Source organism: Mus musculus, chromosome 19, assembly GCF_000001635.26.
Source record: "Mus musculus strain C57BL/6J chromosome 19, GRCm38.p6 C57BL/6J".
Taxonomy (NCBI): domain Eukaryota; kingdom Metazoa; phylum Chordata; class Mammalia; order Rodentia; family Muridae; genus Mus; species Mus musculus.
Window position 1 is genome coordinate 32648220 of NC_000085.6, and position 15249 is coordinate 32663468.

Here is a 15249-nt window from a genome sequence, read left to right on the forward strand (position 1 = left end):
TGCTTTGCAGTTTGCTTTCTCTCCGTCTAGTCAAGCGTGTATAATCAGAATGGAGCATGGCGGTCTCTCTCTGTGGTGTCCTCTGTATGCCACCTACAGAGAGCATGATTTCTCCTTAGGACTGGAGCATTCCTGAATGTGTTGCCCTTTATTAGCTCCCCCTTTCCTGGTAGTCTTAGTTGTGGTTCTATTAATACGTACTTTACAGCTGGGTTTCCCCGGCAACCTGGGGAGCTACACTCTGCTACCTCGTTTTTTATCAAGAAAACCCCACTTTGAGTTTGGTGTTCTCTGCAAAGGGGCTGGGTGCTCCTGCTTCCAGTGATCTTTGAGAGAGAGTCACTTTGACAACAAAATCTTCCTACGTGCTATCTAATCTGCAGTCTGTAAAGGCATCGACTGGATACTGCAGGCTTTTATGGCAGACTCGAGTCTGAGCCGCTGGCAGCTGCCGTTGGTACCTGGGACGTTCTTTTAGGTCTTACTAACTTGAGAGAGTTGGGGAGGACAAAGTGATATCCCTGCAACTGGGCTTCATAGCTGCCAAGGAGTTTTATATCCCACACGAGAACAACACAGACCTTTACCTGTCAGATGCATTCTAAAGTATTTGACATCTGGGGACTTCATTGATTCACATTTGCTCGCACCCACAAATAAAACAAGTGTATTCTCTATCCCTAGAGGATGTCCTCTTTGTTCGGCCCTCCCATTCGCTTCCGAACCCTGATCTCACTCTGGGTCTTTCATGTTACACATCAAACCAAGGCCCTTATTTTTTTTATCTGTACATACAGTCGAGAGAGACAGTCAAGTTAGAACATTGAGCATGCAAGCAAAAGAGAGACAAAAGGAGACAGTCATAATTTTCACACTAAGAAATCATCATTAAGAAATGAGAGCCAGTTTTTTTTTTTAAGTTTCAAACTGGAAAGCAATTACATCTTTTTAACCATTTTATCTAAAAATTCTTCAAAATGTTCATACTTCTTGGAGGGTCTGGGAGTGGAGTTTGAGATAGTCTCAGCCCAGGCTAGGCTCAAACTCACTATTATAGTGCAGGATGCTCTGAAGTCCTGATAATCTATCCTATCTCTAGCCCCAATGCTGGGTTTACAAGCAGGCATGGTTACTACACGTGGCTACTGTTCATATTAAAACAACACAACAAACCCTTCGCTGGGCCTGATGGTACAGGGCCTGTGTTCCCAGTACTTAAGATCTATCAGCAGTTCAAGGTCATCCTAGCCTATTAGTTCTAGGGCAGCCTGTGCTACAAGAAACTTTTTCAAAATCAAAACAACAACTAAATAAACCCCACAATTTTTAAAGCCTCCTATTCACTCACATCACACATAAAAATTGTTTGAGTTGGTACCTCATTGATACCCTGCTTGCCTAGCATGTGAAAGGCCTTGTAGATTTAACAATCTACAGCTTCACTAAAACAAACACATGTACATACAGAAACTCACACACACAGAAATATACACACACATACATATACACGCATATGCAAATATACACATACATGTACACATATACACACATGCATACATACATACATACACAAACACACCACATATGCACACACATACACACACTCCTCATAAGGAAACTTGAGACACCTCTAGGGTGTCTATAGTGAGAAACCTCTTTGAATTTGTATTTTTTAAACTTATTTTAAATGATTTGTCTATGTGTGAGCATATGCACATGAGTCCAGCAGCCCACAGACACCAGAGGCATCTGATTATCTGGAGCTGGAGATATAAGCATGCCGAGCTGCCTGCTAGGGTCCTCTGCAAGAGCAGGTTGTGTCCTTAATTGTTGAACCATGTCTGCAGCACCTTACTTTTTTGGTTTGTTTGTTTTGAGAAAGGGTAACTAATACTCTATATTTTACATTAGATAGATAGATAGATAGATAGATAGATAGATAGATAGATAGATAGATAGATAGATAGATAGGATATAGATATAGATATAGATATAGATATAGATATAGATATAGATATAGATATCAATGCTCTCCAGAGAAACAACCAAGAGAGAGAAAGAGGGGGAAGGAGGAGGGGGGAGGTGAAAGGATGGGCAGGAAGAGGGAGAGGGTGAGAGTCATTGGCTCATGTGATTATGAAGCCTATTGGGTTTAAAATCTGAAAGGCCAGGAAAAGGTACAATTTCAGTGCAAGGCCATTCTGCTACCTGAATCGCCTCTTCTGGGGAAATGGGTCTATTTTTTCAATCCTTTCACTGATTGGATGAGACCCACTGCTTTAAATGTCAATGTCATCTAAAAGTAAAATCCACACAAACAACTGGGAATATTTGCTCAAATGCCTGGGTACCATGGCCCAGCCACATCGGCACAGAAAGTTAACTGCCAGTTCTTCCGTCTGGTGTCTGCAAAGCTGTTGACATGTTATGAAGATGTACTGTGTTATATGCAGAGGAATTAGAGCAGCTAGCTTCCTCTACGTTTCTGTTAAAGTGGGAAACTCGGCAGAGGTAGGAAGGTCTTACTTGCTAGAGAAAGTACACACTTAGGAAAGTTTAGCAAGTGGCTTTGTACCATTTTTCACTTTCATGTTCTTTTAAAAGATTTCTTTATTTTTATTATACATGTATGGGTGTTTTGCCTGCTTGTATGTCAGTGCACAGGACTGCAATGCCTTATAGATGCCAAAAGGGGACACCTGACCCTCATGAAATGGAGTTACAACTGGTTGTGAGCTATTGTGTAGGTGCTGGGAATCAAATCTGTTTCCTCTGCAAGAAGAGCAAGTGCTCCTAACCATGGAACAGCTCTCCAAGCCCTACAGCCATGGCTTTTTTGAGTGATGGTTTTTACTGTAGCTGAGCTAGCAAGACTGATATTCCCCAGAGAAGTGAGCTTAATAATCCCTTAACAACATTTGAAGATAGAGCTTCATCTGGACTAGAGTAGCCATCAAGGGGCTGCTTGTCCGGGGTGTGAACTCGGATTTTGTTCCCCTTTCTTTTCAGTTCAGTTATGTCAGCAATGCCAAACACTGTGTCGGCAATGCCAAACACTGACACAGCTTCATTTCCAAGAACAAGAAGAGCTTTCGGTTTGGCCAGTCTTTTGTTTTGTTTCATTAGTTTTTCACAGACTAAGCTTTGGGCTGGAGAGATGGCTCAGTGGTATAAGAGAATTAGCTCTTCTTCCGGAGGACCCAAGTTCAGTTCTAAGCATCCATGTTAGGAGGCTCACATCTGTCTATAACTCTAGCTCTGGGGGACCTGAAACCCTCTTCTAGTCTCTGGGTGCACCTATATGCATAATACATATGTGTGTGCATGCGCACATGTAAACACACACACTCCTAAATAAATAAATAAATAATCAATCTTAACAACAACAAAAGACTTCACTCTTGATAGTGCAGTAATATTAGCACCAAAGTTTTAAAAGGCAATCTAGGCAAGTTATCTCCATCTTGTCCTCAAAGCTAGGTCACTTACTGAGGCAATTTACACCAGGAATTGGTCAAGAAACTCCTACCAGTCTTAAAGAAACCAGAGCAGCCTGTCTCTGTTGGCCTTGGGTCAGAAGAGGCTTGGAAGGAGGACTGTACACATCTTAGCCATCCCTGAAGAATGCCTCACGTGGAATATGACACTTATGCCTCACGGGGGGGTCTTTCTGCAGATGGAGTCATCAACATGAGTATTCCCATTGTATTGCCCGTTTCTGCGGATGACAAGGCACGGCTCGAAGGGTGCAGCAAATTTGCCTTGATGTACGAAGGTCGGAGGGTCGCTCTATTACAGGACCCTGAATTCTATGAGCATAGGAAAGAGGAGCGCTGTTCTCGTGTGTGGGGAACAGCCACTGCAAAGCACCCCCATATCAAAGTAAGTACAAAACCTTTGCAAGGACTTAAGAAAAAAAAAACAACTTTTGTGTCTGTAGGTTTGGGGTAGGGAGGTACACTTGTATTTATAGGTGTATTATTGCATGTGTGTCAGAGGTCAGAGGACAACCTTGGGTATCATTTCTTTGGGTATGTGCCTTCAACCTTTGGTTTGAGACAGGGTCTCTTACAGGCCTGGTGCTTTGCCAGACAGGCTAGACTAACTCACCAGGGAGCTTTCTAGCATCTTCTTGTCACTTCCTCTAACCTCTCCATCACTGAGACCATGTGCATGGCTTTTTACATGCATTCTAGGGGTCAGAACTCAGGCCCTCAAACTTACGAGGCAAATACTTGACTAACGGAACCATCATTCCAAGTAGAAATTCTGTTTGTTTGTTTTTTATGTGTACATATGTAATATATGTTCATGTGTATGCACATGTGCATGAGCGTGTATATGCCTGTATGAATGGACGTGGAGGCCAGAGAACAACATAGAGTATTGTCCTCAACTGCTCCCTACCAGATGGTTTGAGTCAGTGGCTCTTACCGAACCCAGAGCTCCCCGGTTTGGTAAAGCTAGCTGGCCAGCAAACTCTAGGATGTGACCCTCTCTGCCTCTCAGGGCCTGGAGGACGACCATGTGCCTCTGCACCCAGATTTTTACATGCATTCTGGGGATCTAAACTCAGGTCCTTCTTCATGTCATGCTTATGTAGCAAGACCTTTATTGCCTAAGCCATCTCCCCAAATTCATGGTTGAGTAAAGAAATGTTGTGGTGGTTTTGTTTCGTTTTGTTTTGTGTCCTGAAGCCAGGTATGATGGTAAAACCCATAAATCCCAACACTACAGCTCAAGAGGCAAGAGCGGCAGTTAGCAGTTAAATAGCTAGTTTGCTAGTTTAAGGCTAGGTTTGGTTACAGAAGACTACATCCAAAAACAACACAAGCCCCATCCCCACCCCCTGAAAGTGCATAAGGATCACACGTAAAGAACCCAAGCAACCCCTGAAAAGAACTCAGAGCTCAAGTCCTGTGGCCAGCGAACGGGAGTCAATGACATCTTTCTATAAACACAGACCAGTACACATGGTGGCTAACTTCCAAGAAGATACTACATTGCCATCAGTGGCTGTTCATCTGACCAGGGTGAATGCTCCTCCCTAAAGCCAAATCAGATTCCTCAGCGACTTCTAATGGCAGCTGGTGACACAGTGGTGGGGAGGAGCTAGCGAGGGGGTCACTGGATAGAGGCCACTTCCTGTACAGCTCTGTGAAACTGAATGCAAATCCATTCTTTATCAGAGACAGGCATCAGGGTGGAAGTGAAGAGAGATACTACTAATCTAATTTGACTTCTTCGCTTCCCTAGCTTGGTTAGCTTTCCTCTATTTTTTTTCCCCCTTTGGTTAGCTTTCAAGCTCATGGGTAACACCAATGAGCAGTCAAGCCCCAGAGGGCTCCCAAGGACCTTGTGATAGACAAAGCACACTGTCCTTCGTTTGTCTTCTGGCAAAACGATGAGGCCAAAATATATTGAAAAGCATTTCCTGCCCGATGACCTTGAAGAAAAATTACATTTTTCAGTTGTGAAATGTTACAAGATAGGAAAGACATGCTCAAGGCCCAGCGAGCGGCCCCTGGAGCCTCCTTATTCTCAACAGAAAAAGCTCAGAGAGCAAAGGAAGCCAGCTCTTCCACTTACTGGACACAACCCTCAGCCTTCAAGATAAACCTCTCCGCATGCACAGGCAGCTCAGAGTCATCTGAGACGTCCTCCCTCTGAGTCTGGCAGAAGATCTTTGAGATAGCTGCTCCAGGAATATTACATTTGGGCCTTCAGTTACATTTCTGACCATTTCTTTTATGATTGTAATCACAAAGGTTTGGGACTGTATCTTTCTTCAGTGGCCTGAAGAATAACGGTCTATCATTATCTCCTCTTTAGGTTCAACCCACATGACCTACACCAAAGACATAAAGCTAACCTCAGAGAATGCTTAGGGGGAACTTGAATGACTTTTTTTTTTCCCATCTTGTCTTGTAATTATCAGCCATTACAGTCAGTTTCTTAGAAGCCAAGGAGATTGGTGGTGTGCCCTTTGTCTTTGACAGTATTGTCGGTGACTCTACACTACTGTTCATAAGAGGAGCTAATGACAAAAACCAGGTCACAGATAGCCAGAGAGAAAGCATTCACCCCACACCCATTACACTGGGGTTGCCTAAAGGCACATTCAGCAAGGAAACAGCACATGAGTTTTACTGGGTAGAAGAATTCTTACTTAACACACTGAAACTCATCCTCATACTTTAACATTTTTTTTTTAACACAAAATCTCTTAATGGTTTTATTCACAAAAGGAACTGTGGCCCTCGTGCTTTCAAGTGGCCCTGGGAATGTTTGCAGAGAATTGTCAGTTAGCCAGGCAATGGCCTGCCTCTGTTCCACAGCTCCCTGACTATGGTCACTCCTGAGCTGTCTTAGAGTTCTACTGCTGTGAAGAACTGCATGACCGTGGCAGTTCTTATAAAGAAAAGCATTTCACTGGGGCTGCCTTACAGTTTCAGAGGTGTAGATTACTGTAGTCATGGTGGGGAAGAATGGCAATGTGCCGGCAGACACGGTGCTGGAGAAGTTGAGAATTCTACATCCAGATCTGCAGGTAGCAAGGAGAGAGACATTGGTCCTGGCTTGAGCTTTTGAAACTCCAAAGCCTACCCCAATGACATACTTCCTCCAACAAGGCCACCCCTCATAATCCCTGTTAAGTGGCACGACTCCTTAATGACCAAACATTCAAATATATAAATCTTGATAGGGACCATTCCCAATCAAACCATCACATGCCCTTTCTACTCAAGGATTCTCAGAGTCATAAAGTACAGAACCAAATGGCATGATCTCAGGGTCACTGTGAGGAACAGCTAGAATGTATGGGAGTAGTACTTAGAGGAAACCCATGACCATGGTGCTCTGTTTTACCAACCAATAATTTTTCTCACAGTTCTCTAGTTAAGTAAATAAAAATGATCGCTCTTGTTTTAAAGACATAGAAATCGGGAGAGCAAAGTACGTCTTCCCAATGAAAGGCAGGAGCAGAGGTTTTTGTCCATATGAAGACCAGCTGGACAGCAAGTTCAATCGAATCACTAAAGAATTGTGCAGATTATGCCAGTCAGAATGGCTCATACTTTGATTCCAGCACCAGAGAGACTACAGCATCATGAGGAGCCCATCATGGGCCATATCACCAGGCCCTATCTTAACCCAGACGAGGTCTCCCAGAATCTGGCTTGATTGGCTTGGGGTCAGGTTGGTCCTGGGGAGTTTGAAGCTGACCATGATTTGCACACGCTATGAGTATTGAGAAAGCCTTGGTTACAAAACGATTGAGAGCTTTATCTAGATGTGTCTTGGAAGTGCTTCAGACTCAGCATGTCAACCTCTCCCTAGGCTCATTATTCCTCAAGTCTCCTACCTGGAAGCTCCGTATGTATCCACTTAACCTGTAAACAAAACCGACACGCCATTGTGACTTGTTCTTTCCCTTTCCTATTCAATTGTTAAGTTCTGGCAACTCTTCCAAGTATTACTCAAATATATCAATTCACTCCTGCTTCAGTTTGGGCCAGATTTCACATCCATTGTTTCCTGTTTATGTGTCCCTAATCCACTGTCTATTCTTTGGCCAGAGTAAACCGTTCAACCTTTATTTGGGATCCTTTTCACAAAGATTTACCTGGGGTACCTGTAGCAGCAGCACCCATACACTTCTCTAGACACTCCAGAGCTGGTCATTACATCATGCTAGTTCCTTCCACTCCCACAGCATCATCTTATTCCCTCTTTTCTGAAGTCAGTCCTACCTTGACTCCTAGGTACGACTCAGTGGCCTAATACCTATAGCAGGCAATACTGAGGGTGTTGCTAAAATATCAGCCTGGGGACCACTGATGAGAGCCAGTGGATGTGGTAGAAAAGAAAGTTTGGTTTTCTCAAGTTCCATATTTAGGTCCTGACTTTGGTACAATAGCTGTGTGCACCTTGACTCTACCACTTCCTTTCTGCAAGTGGCCTTCTTATCTGAAAACAAAGATGTTAAACTTTCAAGATCTTCAAGCCCCATTAATATTGCCAAGTGTCTCAACTCACCAGCTTCCAGTAATGACACAGAGACTTTATTTATGAATGCTTAGGTCTTATAGCTTGGGCTTCTTCTCAATTAGTTCATATAACTTAATTAACCCATTTATTTTAATCCATGTTCTGTGACTCGAGCCATTACCTTTCCTGCAGTCCTACCTTCTGTTCCTTCCTCTATGTCTGACTTGTCCCATGCCTGATTCATTCCCAGAGTTCCTATCTCTGCCCAGGTGTGCCACCGTTCCTCTCCTGCCCTGCTATAGGCCATCAGCTCTTTATTAAACTAATTAGAAGTGATAGAGAAGGCAGGTGATGCTTCATGAAAATAACAGTACCAAAGTCCAGACAGTACTCAGCTCTGCTGGTACAGAAATCAACATTTGAAATAATATAAAGACAACCTTTACACCGTTCACAAGATTATTCCAACACTTTAAGCCTTAATCAGATGGCTTGGAAAGGAGTAGATAATTCTTAGCTATAATAACATTCCAGACCCTCCTTCCTGGGAGCAGGACACAGTTCTGGGGATGGTCAGAGCAACTTACAGACACAGCTACCTTGAGAGTTGTTCCCCCACTCCAGAGATAACAGGAGACAGTTTCAGCATCAATCTTCACAGACCTGCTTTACACTGGGTGGTGATCAAAGTCACTCCAGTGCTGGGTTCACCAAGACAGCAGCCTATTGTAGGGTTGACCCTAAGAATCACAAGACCCTATCTTAAATAACCCAGACGAGGTCTCCCAGATTCTGGCTTGATTGTTACGGAACTCCTTGGGATTTGGGTCAACTTTTTCAAAGTTTTCTTTAAGCAGTGAGGACAAAACCATGTATAGTATTAGTATTTGAAAATATCAGTATACAATGTTTGCCTGAGCGCAGAGATGAGAAAGGAGGTCATGAAAACAGAGCCAAGCCATTGCACCATTACCTCCAGGGTTTCTCAAACTCAGCACCATGTCCTGTTGTTGTTGTTGTGAAGGCTGTTTTTACCAGGTCTGGAGTAGTTTTCTGTTCTTTCTAGATAAGCGATAACTTTGTAGCCCAGGTTGCATTCAAACTTCAATCTCCTGCCTTGGCCCCATGAGTGCTGGTGTTATAGGCATGAGCCACTACATCCAGGTTGTAACAATGGCCCCTCGTGATGTAATAGGATTTGGAACAGTCATCCTGTAGAGAGATTATTTTCCCCCTATTTTTTAGTTCAAGGAAACTTTTCAGTTCATGGTAGTCCCAGCTTTCTACTTTTGTTTTTGTAGTCTGTGCGTTGGGTGCTACATTCAAGAAGTCACTGTCAACGCCAATGCCACAAAGCTTTGTTCCCTTTATTTTCTTAAGCATTTTCTAATTGTAATCCATCCTAACTTTTGTGCATGGGATACACTTCTTCCTTTTGTGTCTCGTCTCTGCAACATTTGTTCAACAGTCTGTCTTTCCCCCAGAGTTGTCTTAGCATCCTTGCCAGAGATCTTTGAGAAGATGGGGTTTCAGCAATTCGTCTTTCTTGCACTATACATGGATTTTTGCTCCACTTTGTTGCTCAATGGATTCTCTTTTATTTAATTGGGTATAAATGAAGGAGGCTGCATCTGGGGTTAATGTCCATGGAAATTATGCTAAACAATAATTACCTGGCAGGAAAACAGTACAAAACTTATCTTGAAGGTTTCTATTTGGGAGTTCTATTGAGAATAATATAAAATATATTGGATGGTATTAGGGATGTGCCAGCAGAGGTTCTCAAAGCATGGTCCACAGAACTCTAGCAATACTCAAGACTTAGCAGAAAACTCCCAAGTGCAGAGCCGGGTATCAGTGTTAGGGTTTTTTTCCCAGTGTTGCTATTGGCATGGCTGGTACAAAGCAATAAAGGGCAAACTGCTGGTGCCTCCTCCAGTTATCACAATTGTACTAATAAACCACCAGCTTCACTGGAAGTCATTCTTTATGATGCTGAAAAAAAAAATGGGGCTGGAGAGATGGCTTAGTGGTTAAGAGCACCAATTGCTCTTCCGAAGGTCCTGAATTCAAATCCCAGCAACCACATGGAAAAAAAAAAAGCTAAAGAAGGGAAAAGTGGTCAACCTCATATTGCTGGGCTGTGGTGGCGCACGCCTTTAATCCCAGGACTTGGGAGGCAGAGGCAGGTGGATTTCTGAGTTCGAGGTCAGCCTGGTCTACAAAGTGAGTTCCAGGACAGCCAGGGCTATACAGAGAAACCCTGTCTCAAAAAAACAAAAACAAACAAACAAACAAAAAGACCCTTGATTCCATATTGTTGATTTTTTCCCCCATAACTTATTCCAGAAAAGTGCAAAAAACACTTCTACAGACACCAAAACTGGTGTAAGGAAGAGTTCTTGTCAAGTTGTTTGAGCATTGGGAAAAACAGCTATGCCTCCCTCACACACACACACACACACACACACACACACACACACACACACACACACGAGTAATTTGTAGCTTACAAAATAGTAATAACAATCAGGGAAGATACCAGGTGCTGACTTCTGAACTTTACACGCTCGCACACATATGACACACAAAAGTGTGTCATATACTTGCACATACTTGCAAAAAGGAAATTTGCTTAAAAGCTTAACACGGTAGTAAATGCCTATGATATTATCCCTTGGAAAGCTCAAGCAAGAGGACACTGAGCTGGGGACAAGCCTGGGCTTCACAGTGAGATCCTATCAAAACGAGGTGTGGGGTGGGGGTGGGAGGAGCTAGTATATTATTATAGTATCAAAGACTATCCAAGATCACATAAGAAGGCTCTTCAAATCCTCTTCCTCCTTCAAATCCTCTTCTAGCTATGTTCCTGCAGTTGGATTTTCTTCTTACAGATCAGTCAAAACTCACTGGCTCGGATTAAATGCAGTAGCTGTGAAAAATCTGTCTTCTGTTAAGTTGTACTTAAGCAGAGTAGAAAATAGTAAAAGTAACGCCAGCCTTCCTATTTGCGGGGAGTGGAGGAGAGGATTTAGTTTTAACAAGAAACAGATTCATTACCACTTTTTTTCCGTTAATTTAACAATGCAAAAATGTATGTGTTGACTTGACCGATACATGTAACTTTTTTCTCATATCCTCAACTCTATCATATCCTCAAGTCTAGAGGAATGACTGTGATCACCACATGACGTAGACTGTTATCATTTCCAAAGTTTACTCCAATCCATTTGTTCTTTTATACCACAAATTATCTTCATTGTGTTGTCCGATGAGATAAATCCACACGAAAACCAAGGTGCCAAAGGACAGCCCAACTTTCACCCAGTTAGATTTGGCATTGACTGGCTCCCAGATGCAGAACTTTGACCATGTTAAAGAGCAGCTCAGCAGGCAGACAGGCAGGGGCCAGCAGCTGTGAAAACAAGCCCAGTACTAGGGACGATGCCATCTTGCCCTGCCTCATTACAACTTTTAAATGACGTTTCTCAGCTTTAATTTCTAATATGTTAGCTGATGATATAATCCATATAAACAAAAACTTTGGGAGACAGTCCGCAACTTTTGTGTTGTGTGAATTCGCTGCTGGAACTCGCCCAGGGTCTTGTCCATGCTACCTCCCTAGCAATGTTTTGTGAAAACCACAAGAAGTTAAGAAATTAAAAGTTCGATAAATACTATTTGAAATGTTGCAGAACAATAACTCAAGATGAATTAAAAAGAAACCCAGGAGGGCTGGGGAAAAGGCTCAGCCAGAGTAGAGCTTGCTGCACAAGCAAGAGGACCCATGTTTAATCCCTGCAGAACCCATGTAAAATATCCAAGTGCAATGGCCAGGAAGTTTAAAGACAGGCAGGTAAAAACAGGCAGATCCTGGGGCTCACTGGCCAGTCTGTCTAGCCAAATTTGCAAGCTACATGATCAGTGAGAAACCCTGTCTCAAAAAATAATGTGGGGCTGGTGAGATGGCCCACCAGCGGTTAAGAGCACTGACTGCTCTTCCAAAGGTCCAGAGTTCAAATCCTAGCAACCACATGGTGGCTCACAACCATCTGTAATGAAATCTGATGCCCTCTTCTGGAGTGTCTGAAGACAGCTACAGTATACACACATATAATAAATAAATAAATAAATAAATAAATAAATAAATAAATAAATAAATCTTTTTTTAAAAAAATAAAATAAAATAAATAAAAAATAATGTGAAGGGCTATTGAAGAAGTTTCCCAAGTCTGTGCCTCCACACATACGGGCACTTGCCTACACAAATATGCACGCACACACAGACAGATACACACACACACACACTTCAAATAAAATTTAAAAATCAGCATAGTTACCATTAACTTTAGTGATTTTCCTTCTAGATGGTGATGGAAAGTGGGGACTGGCTTGTTGGTGGAGACCTACAGGTGCTAGAGAGAATAAGGTGGGACGATGGGCTGGACCAATACCGCCTTACGCCTCTGGAGCTCAAACAGAAGTGTAAAGACATGAATGCTGGTACGTATTCAGGTTCTAGAGTATTTGTCAATATGCCTTAGCACTCTAGTCAAAAATTTAAGTGTATTATGAATTGGATTTTTTCTTTTTCCCCCATTTAGGGGCTGGCATTGAATTCATTATATAGCCAATGATAACCTTGAAAACTGACTCCCTCTCTCTCTTTAGTTAAGATTTATTTTTACGTATGTGAGTACACTGTAGCTGTACAGATGGTTGAGAGCCTTCATTTGGTTATTGGGGATGAAATTTTTAGGACCTCTGCTCGCTCCAGTCAACCCCGCTCACTCTGGTCGGCTCCACTCACTCAGTCCCTGCTAACTCTGGCACAAAGATTCATTTATTATACATAAGGACACTGTAGCTGACTTCAGACAAACCAGAAGAGGGCGTCAGATCTCATTACGGACGGTTGTGAGCCACCATGAGGTTGCTGGGATTTGAACTCAGGACCTTCGGAAGAGCAGTCAATGCTCTTACTCACTGAGCCATCTCGCCAGCCCAACCTTGAACTCTTGATCCAACTTCTGCTCCCAGATGCTGACGTTATAGGCATGTACCACCACAGCTAGCTGAACTATATATATGAATAAAGACAGTCAGGTTTGCTGTCCATAGATTATACTGCTACCAAGGGCCATATTAATGTGAGTGGCGTGCGCTGCGACCTGAGACCATGCGGATGCCCATGGTTTGTGTTGCAACCTGAAATCATGTTGATATCTGTGGGCCAAGTTGCTGCCAAAAGCCCTGGTGATGTGTGGTCCAGGTTGCCTCTAAGGGCCTTGTCTGGGTCCATGGTCCTAATGCAGCTAGAGCCCATGTTTTGGTCTGTGCTGTGACAGAAACCATGTAGATGCCCATGATCCAGGCTCCAGCCGACTGTAGGGAGCAAGGAAACTCATTTGCAGGGATGTTGATGACCGCAGGTGCACAGTTGACAAAGAGGGTAGGCTTCTGTGACAACGCCTACCCCCACCCCAATCCTCACTCTCACACCCCCCAAAAGAAGTAGCCTAAGCAGGAAGCCATTGAAGAGAACTCTTAAAGTGTGATAGGGATGCTGAGTTGTAGGTCTCCACAATTGATGGCTTCTGACAGGGGTGTGGAGGTGATCAACTCAGTTCTATTTAAGGGCAGGCCACTGAGAGTTTGGCCATATTCCAAAGAATATACAGGCAACACAAATTGGACCTGCTTGGCTTTAATTTTTTTTTTTTTTTTGAGGGGAAAGGTCACGAAGAGAGTGGACATGGGGAGGACTAGGAAATGGGTGTGATGGGTGGTATATGATGTGAAATGTCCAAAGAAACAGTAAAAATACTATGTTGAAAAAAAGAAGTATCTTACTTTTAATTAGATGGGGGGGGGGGTGTATATGTGTGCCTGTGGAGTCAGATCCCCCAGAGCCGGAGTTCTAGGCACTTTGTGAGCTGTCTGACGTGGGTGCTGGGAATCAAACTTGGGTCCTCCAAAAGAGTAATACCGTTCTTAATCTTGGTGCCATCTCTCCAAGTGATGAGATCTGTTGGTTTGTCTGGATCACAGTTGTGCTACACTCACATGCTAGAACACTATGCAGCAGTTTAAAATATGCAAGTGCAGAATAATTCCTAGAGTGTATCTGTCGAGTGCAAAAGCATTTGCAGAATACACACACACACACACAGCACAGGCAACGTTGAAAAACAAGAAAATTGAAAAAAAAGTACTTAACCCACTTCTATCTATAGAAGCACAAAGGACTCTGGGAGCACCAGACTGCCAGTGACACCTCTTGGGGTGGAGGGTAGGGGGTGGAACAAGAAAGGAACCCCCTTCACATTTCATGCTGTACATTTTAAGAGAGAAGTAATGATAGGAAGCAATGATTTTCATTATTCATTTTGGGCTTTTTTATATTTCCTAAGTTTCCTACAGTGGAAATATATTAATTAGATTTTAGAACTAGACAAAAAAAAAAAACAAAAAACAAAAAAAAAGACTTCATGAGTCCATCCTGAGTGCCTTTTCTTCAGGATTTAAGGAGAAGGTGTGCTTTTCATCTGTAGACTGTCGTCTCCATGCACATTTCTGTGGGCTCTATATATGTGGGCTCATAAAGGTACAAGGGGGCAGGTGAATGCTAGAGTCCAGGATTTCAGAAAAAGTGTAAGACAGCACCTGTTTTAATTCCTGAGTCCTGTGGCTTCCTGCCTCTGCATCCTGTCCTGTCCAAGCAATTGAGTTAACAACCCAGGCATGGTCTCCCATTATCAACAGCTAGAAGACTGAATCCTCCCATCTGTTCTTACAGGCAAGCAAGATTGTTAACTTTGAACCTTGGCTCTTCCTTTCTAGATGCCGTGTTTGCATTCCAGTTGCGCAATCCTGTCCACAATGGTCATGCCCTCCTGATGCAGGACACCCGCCGCAGGCTCCTGGAGAGGGGTTACAAGCACCCAGTCCTCCTGCTCCACCCTCTTGGGGGCTGGACCAAGGACGATGACGTACCTCTGGAATGGAGGATGAAACAGCATGCAGCTGTACTGGAGGAAAGGGTCCTGGATCCCAAGTCAACTATTGTTGCCATCTTTCCATCTCCTATGTTATATGCTGGTCCCACAGAGGTGAGCAATTCCCTGAGCTGGGCCAAACATGAAGAACACCGGCTAAACGGGCATGGTGGCACACACCTTTAATCCCAGCACTCCGAAAGCAGAGGCAGGCGGATTTCTGAGTTCAAGGCCAGCCTGGTCTACAGAGTGAGTTCCA

The 15249-nt window shown here is 43.3% G+C and overlaps 1 protein-coding gene and 1 pseudogene across 4 annotated transcripts in view; one reads left to right on the forward strand and one right to left on the reverse strand.

The window, feature by feature from the left end:
• Positions 1-15249, forward strand: part of Papss2 (3'-phosphoadenosine 5'-phosphosulfate synthase 2) — a 71519-nt gene that overhangs the window by 52551 nt on the left and 3719 nt on the right. For all 4 annotated transcript variants that reach the window (XM_006527064.4, NM_001201470.1, NM_011864.3 and 1 more), the window contains 3 exons: positions 3677-3882; positions 12360-12495; positions 14836-15104. In XM_006527064.4, coding sequence (XP_006527127.1) covers positions 3677-3882; positions 12360-12495; positions 14836-15104 — 611 coding nt within the window. The remainder of the gene's footprint in view (positions 1-3676; positions 3883-12359; positions 12496-14835; positions 15105-15249) is intronic.
• On the reverse strand, positions 10260-11981 carry Gm36492 (annotated as a pseudogene).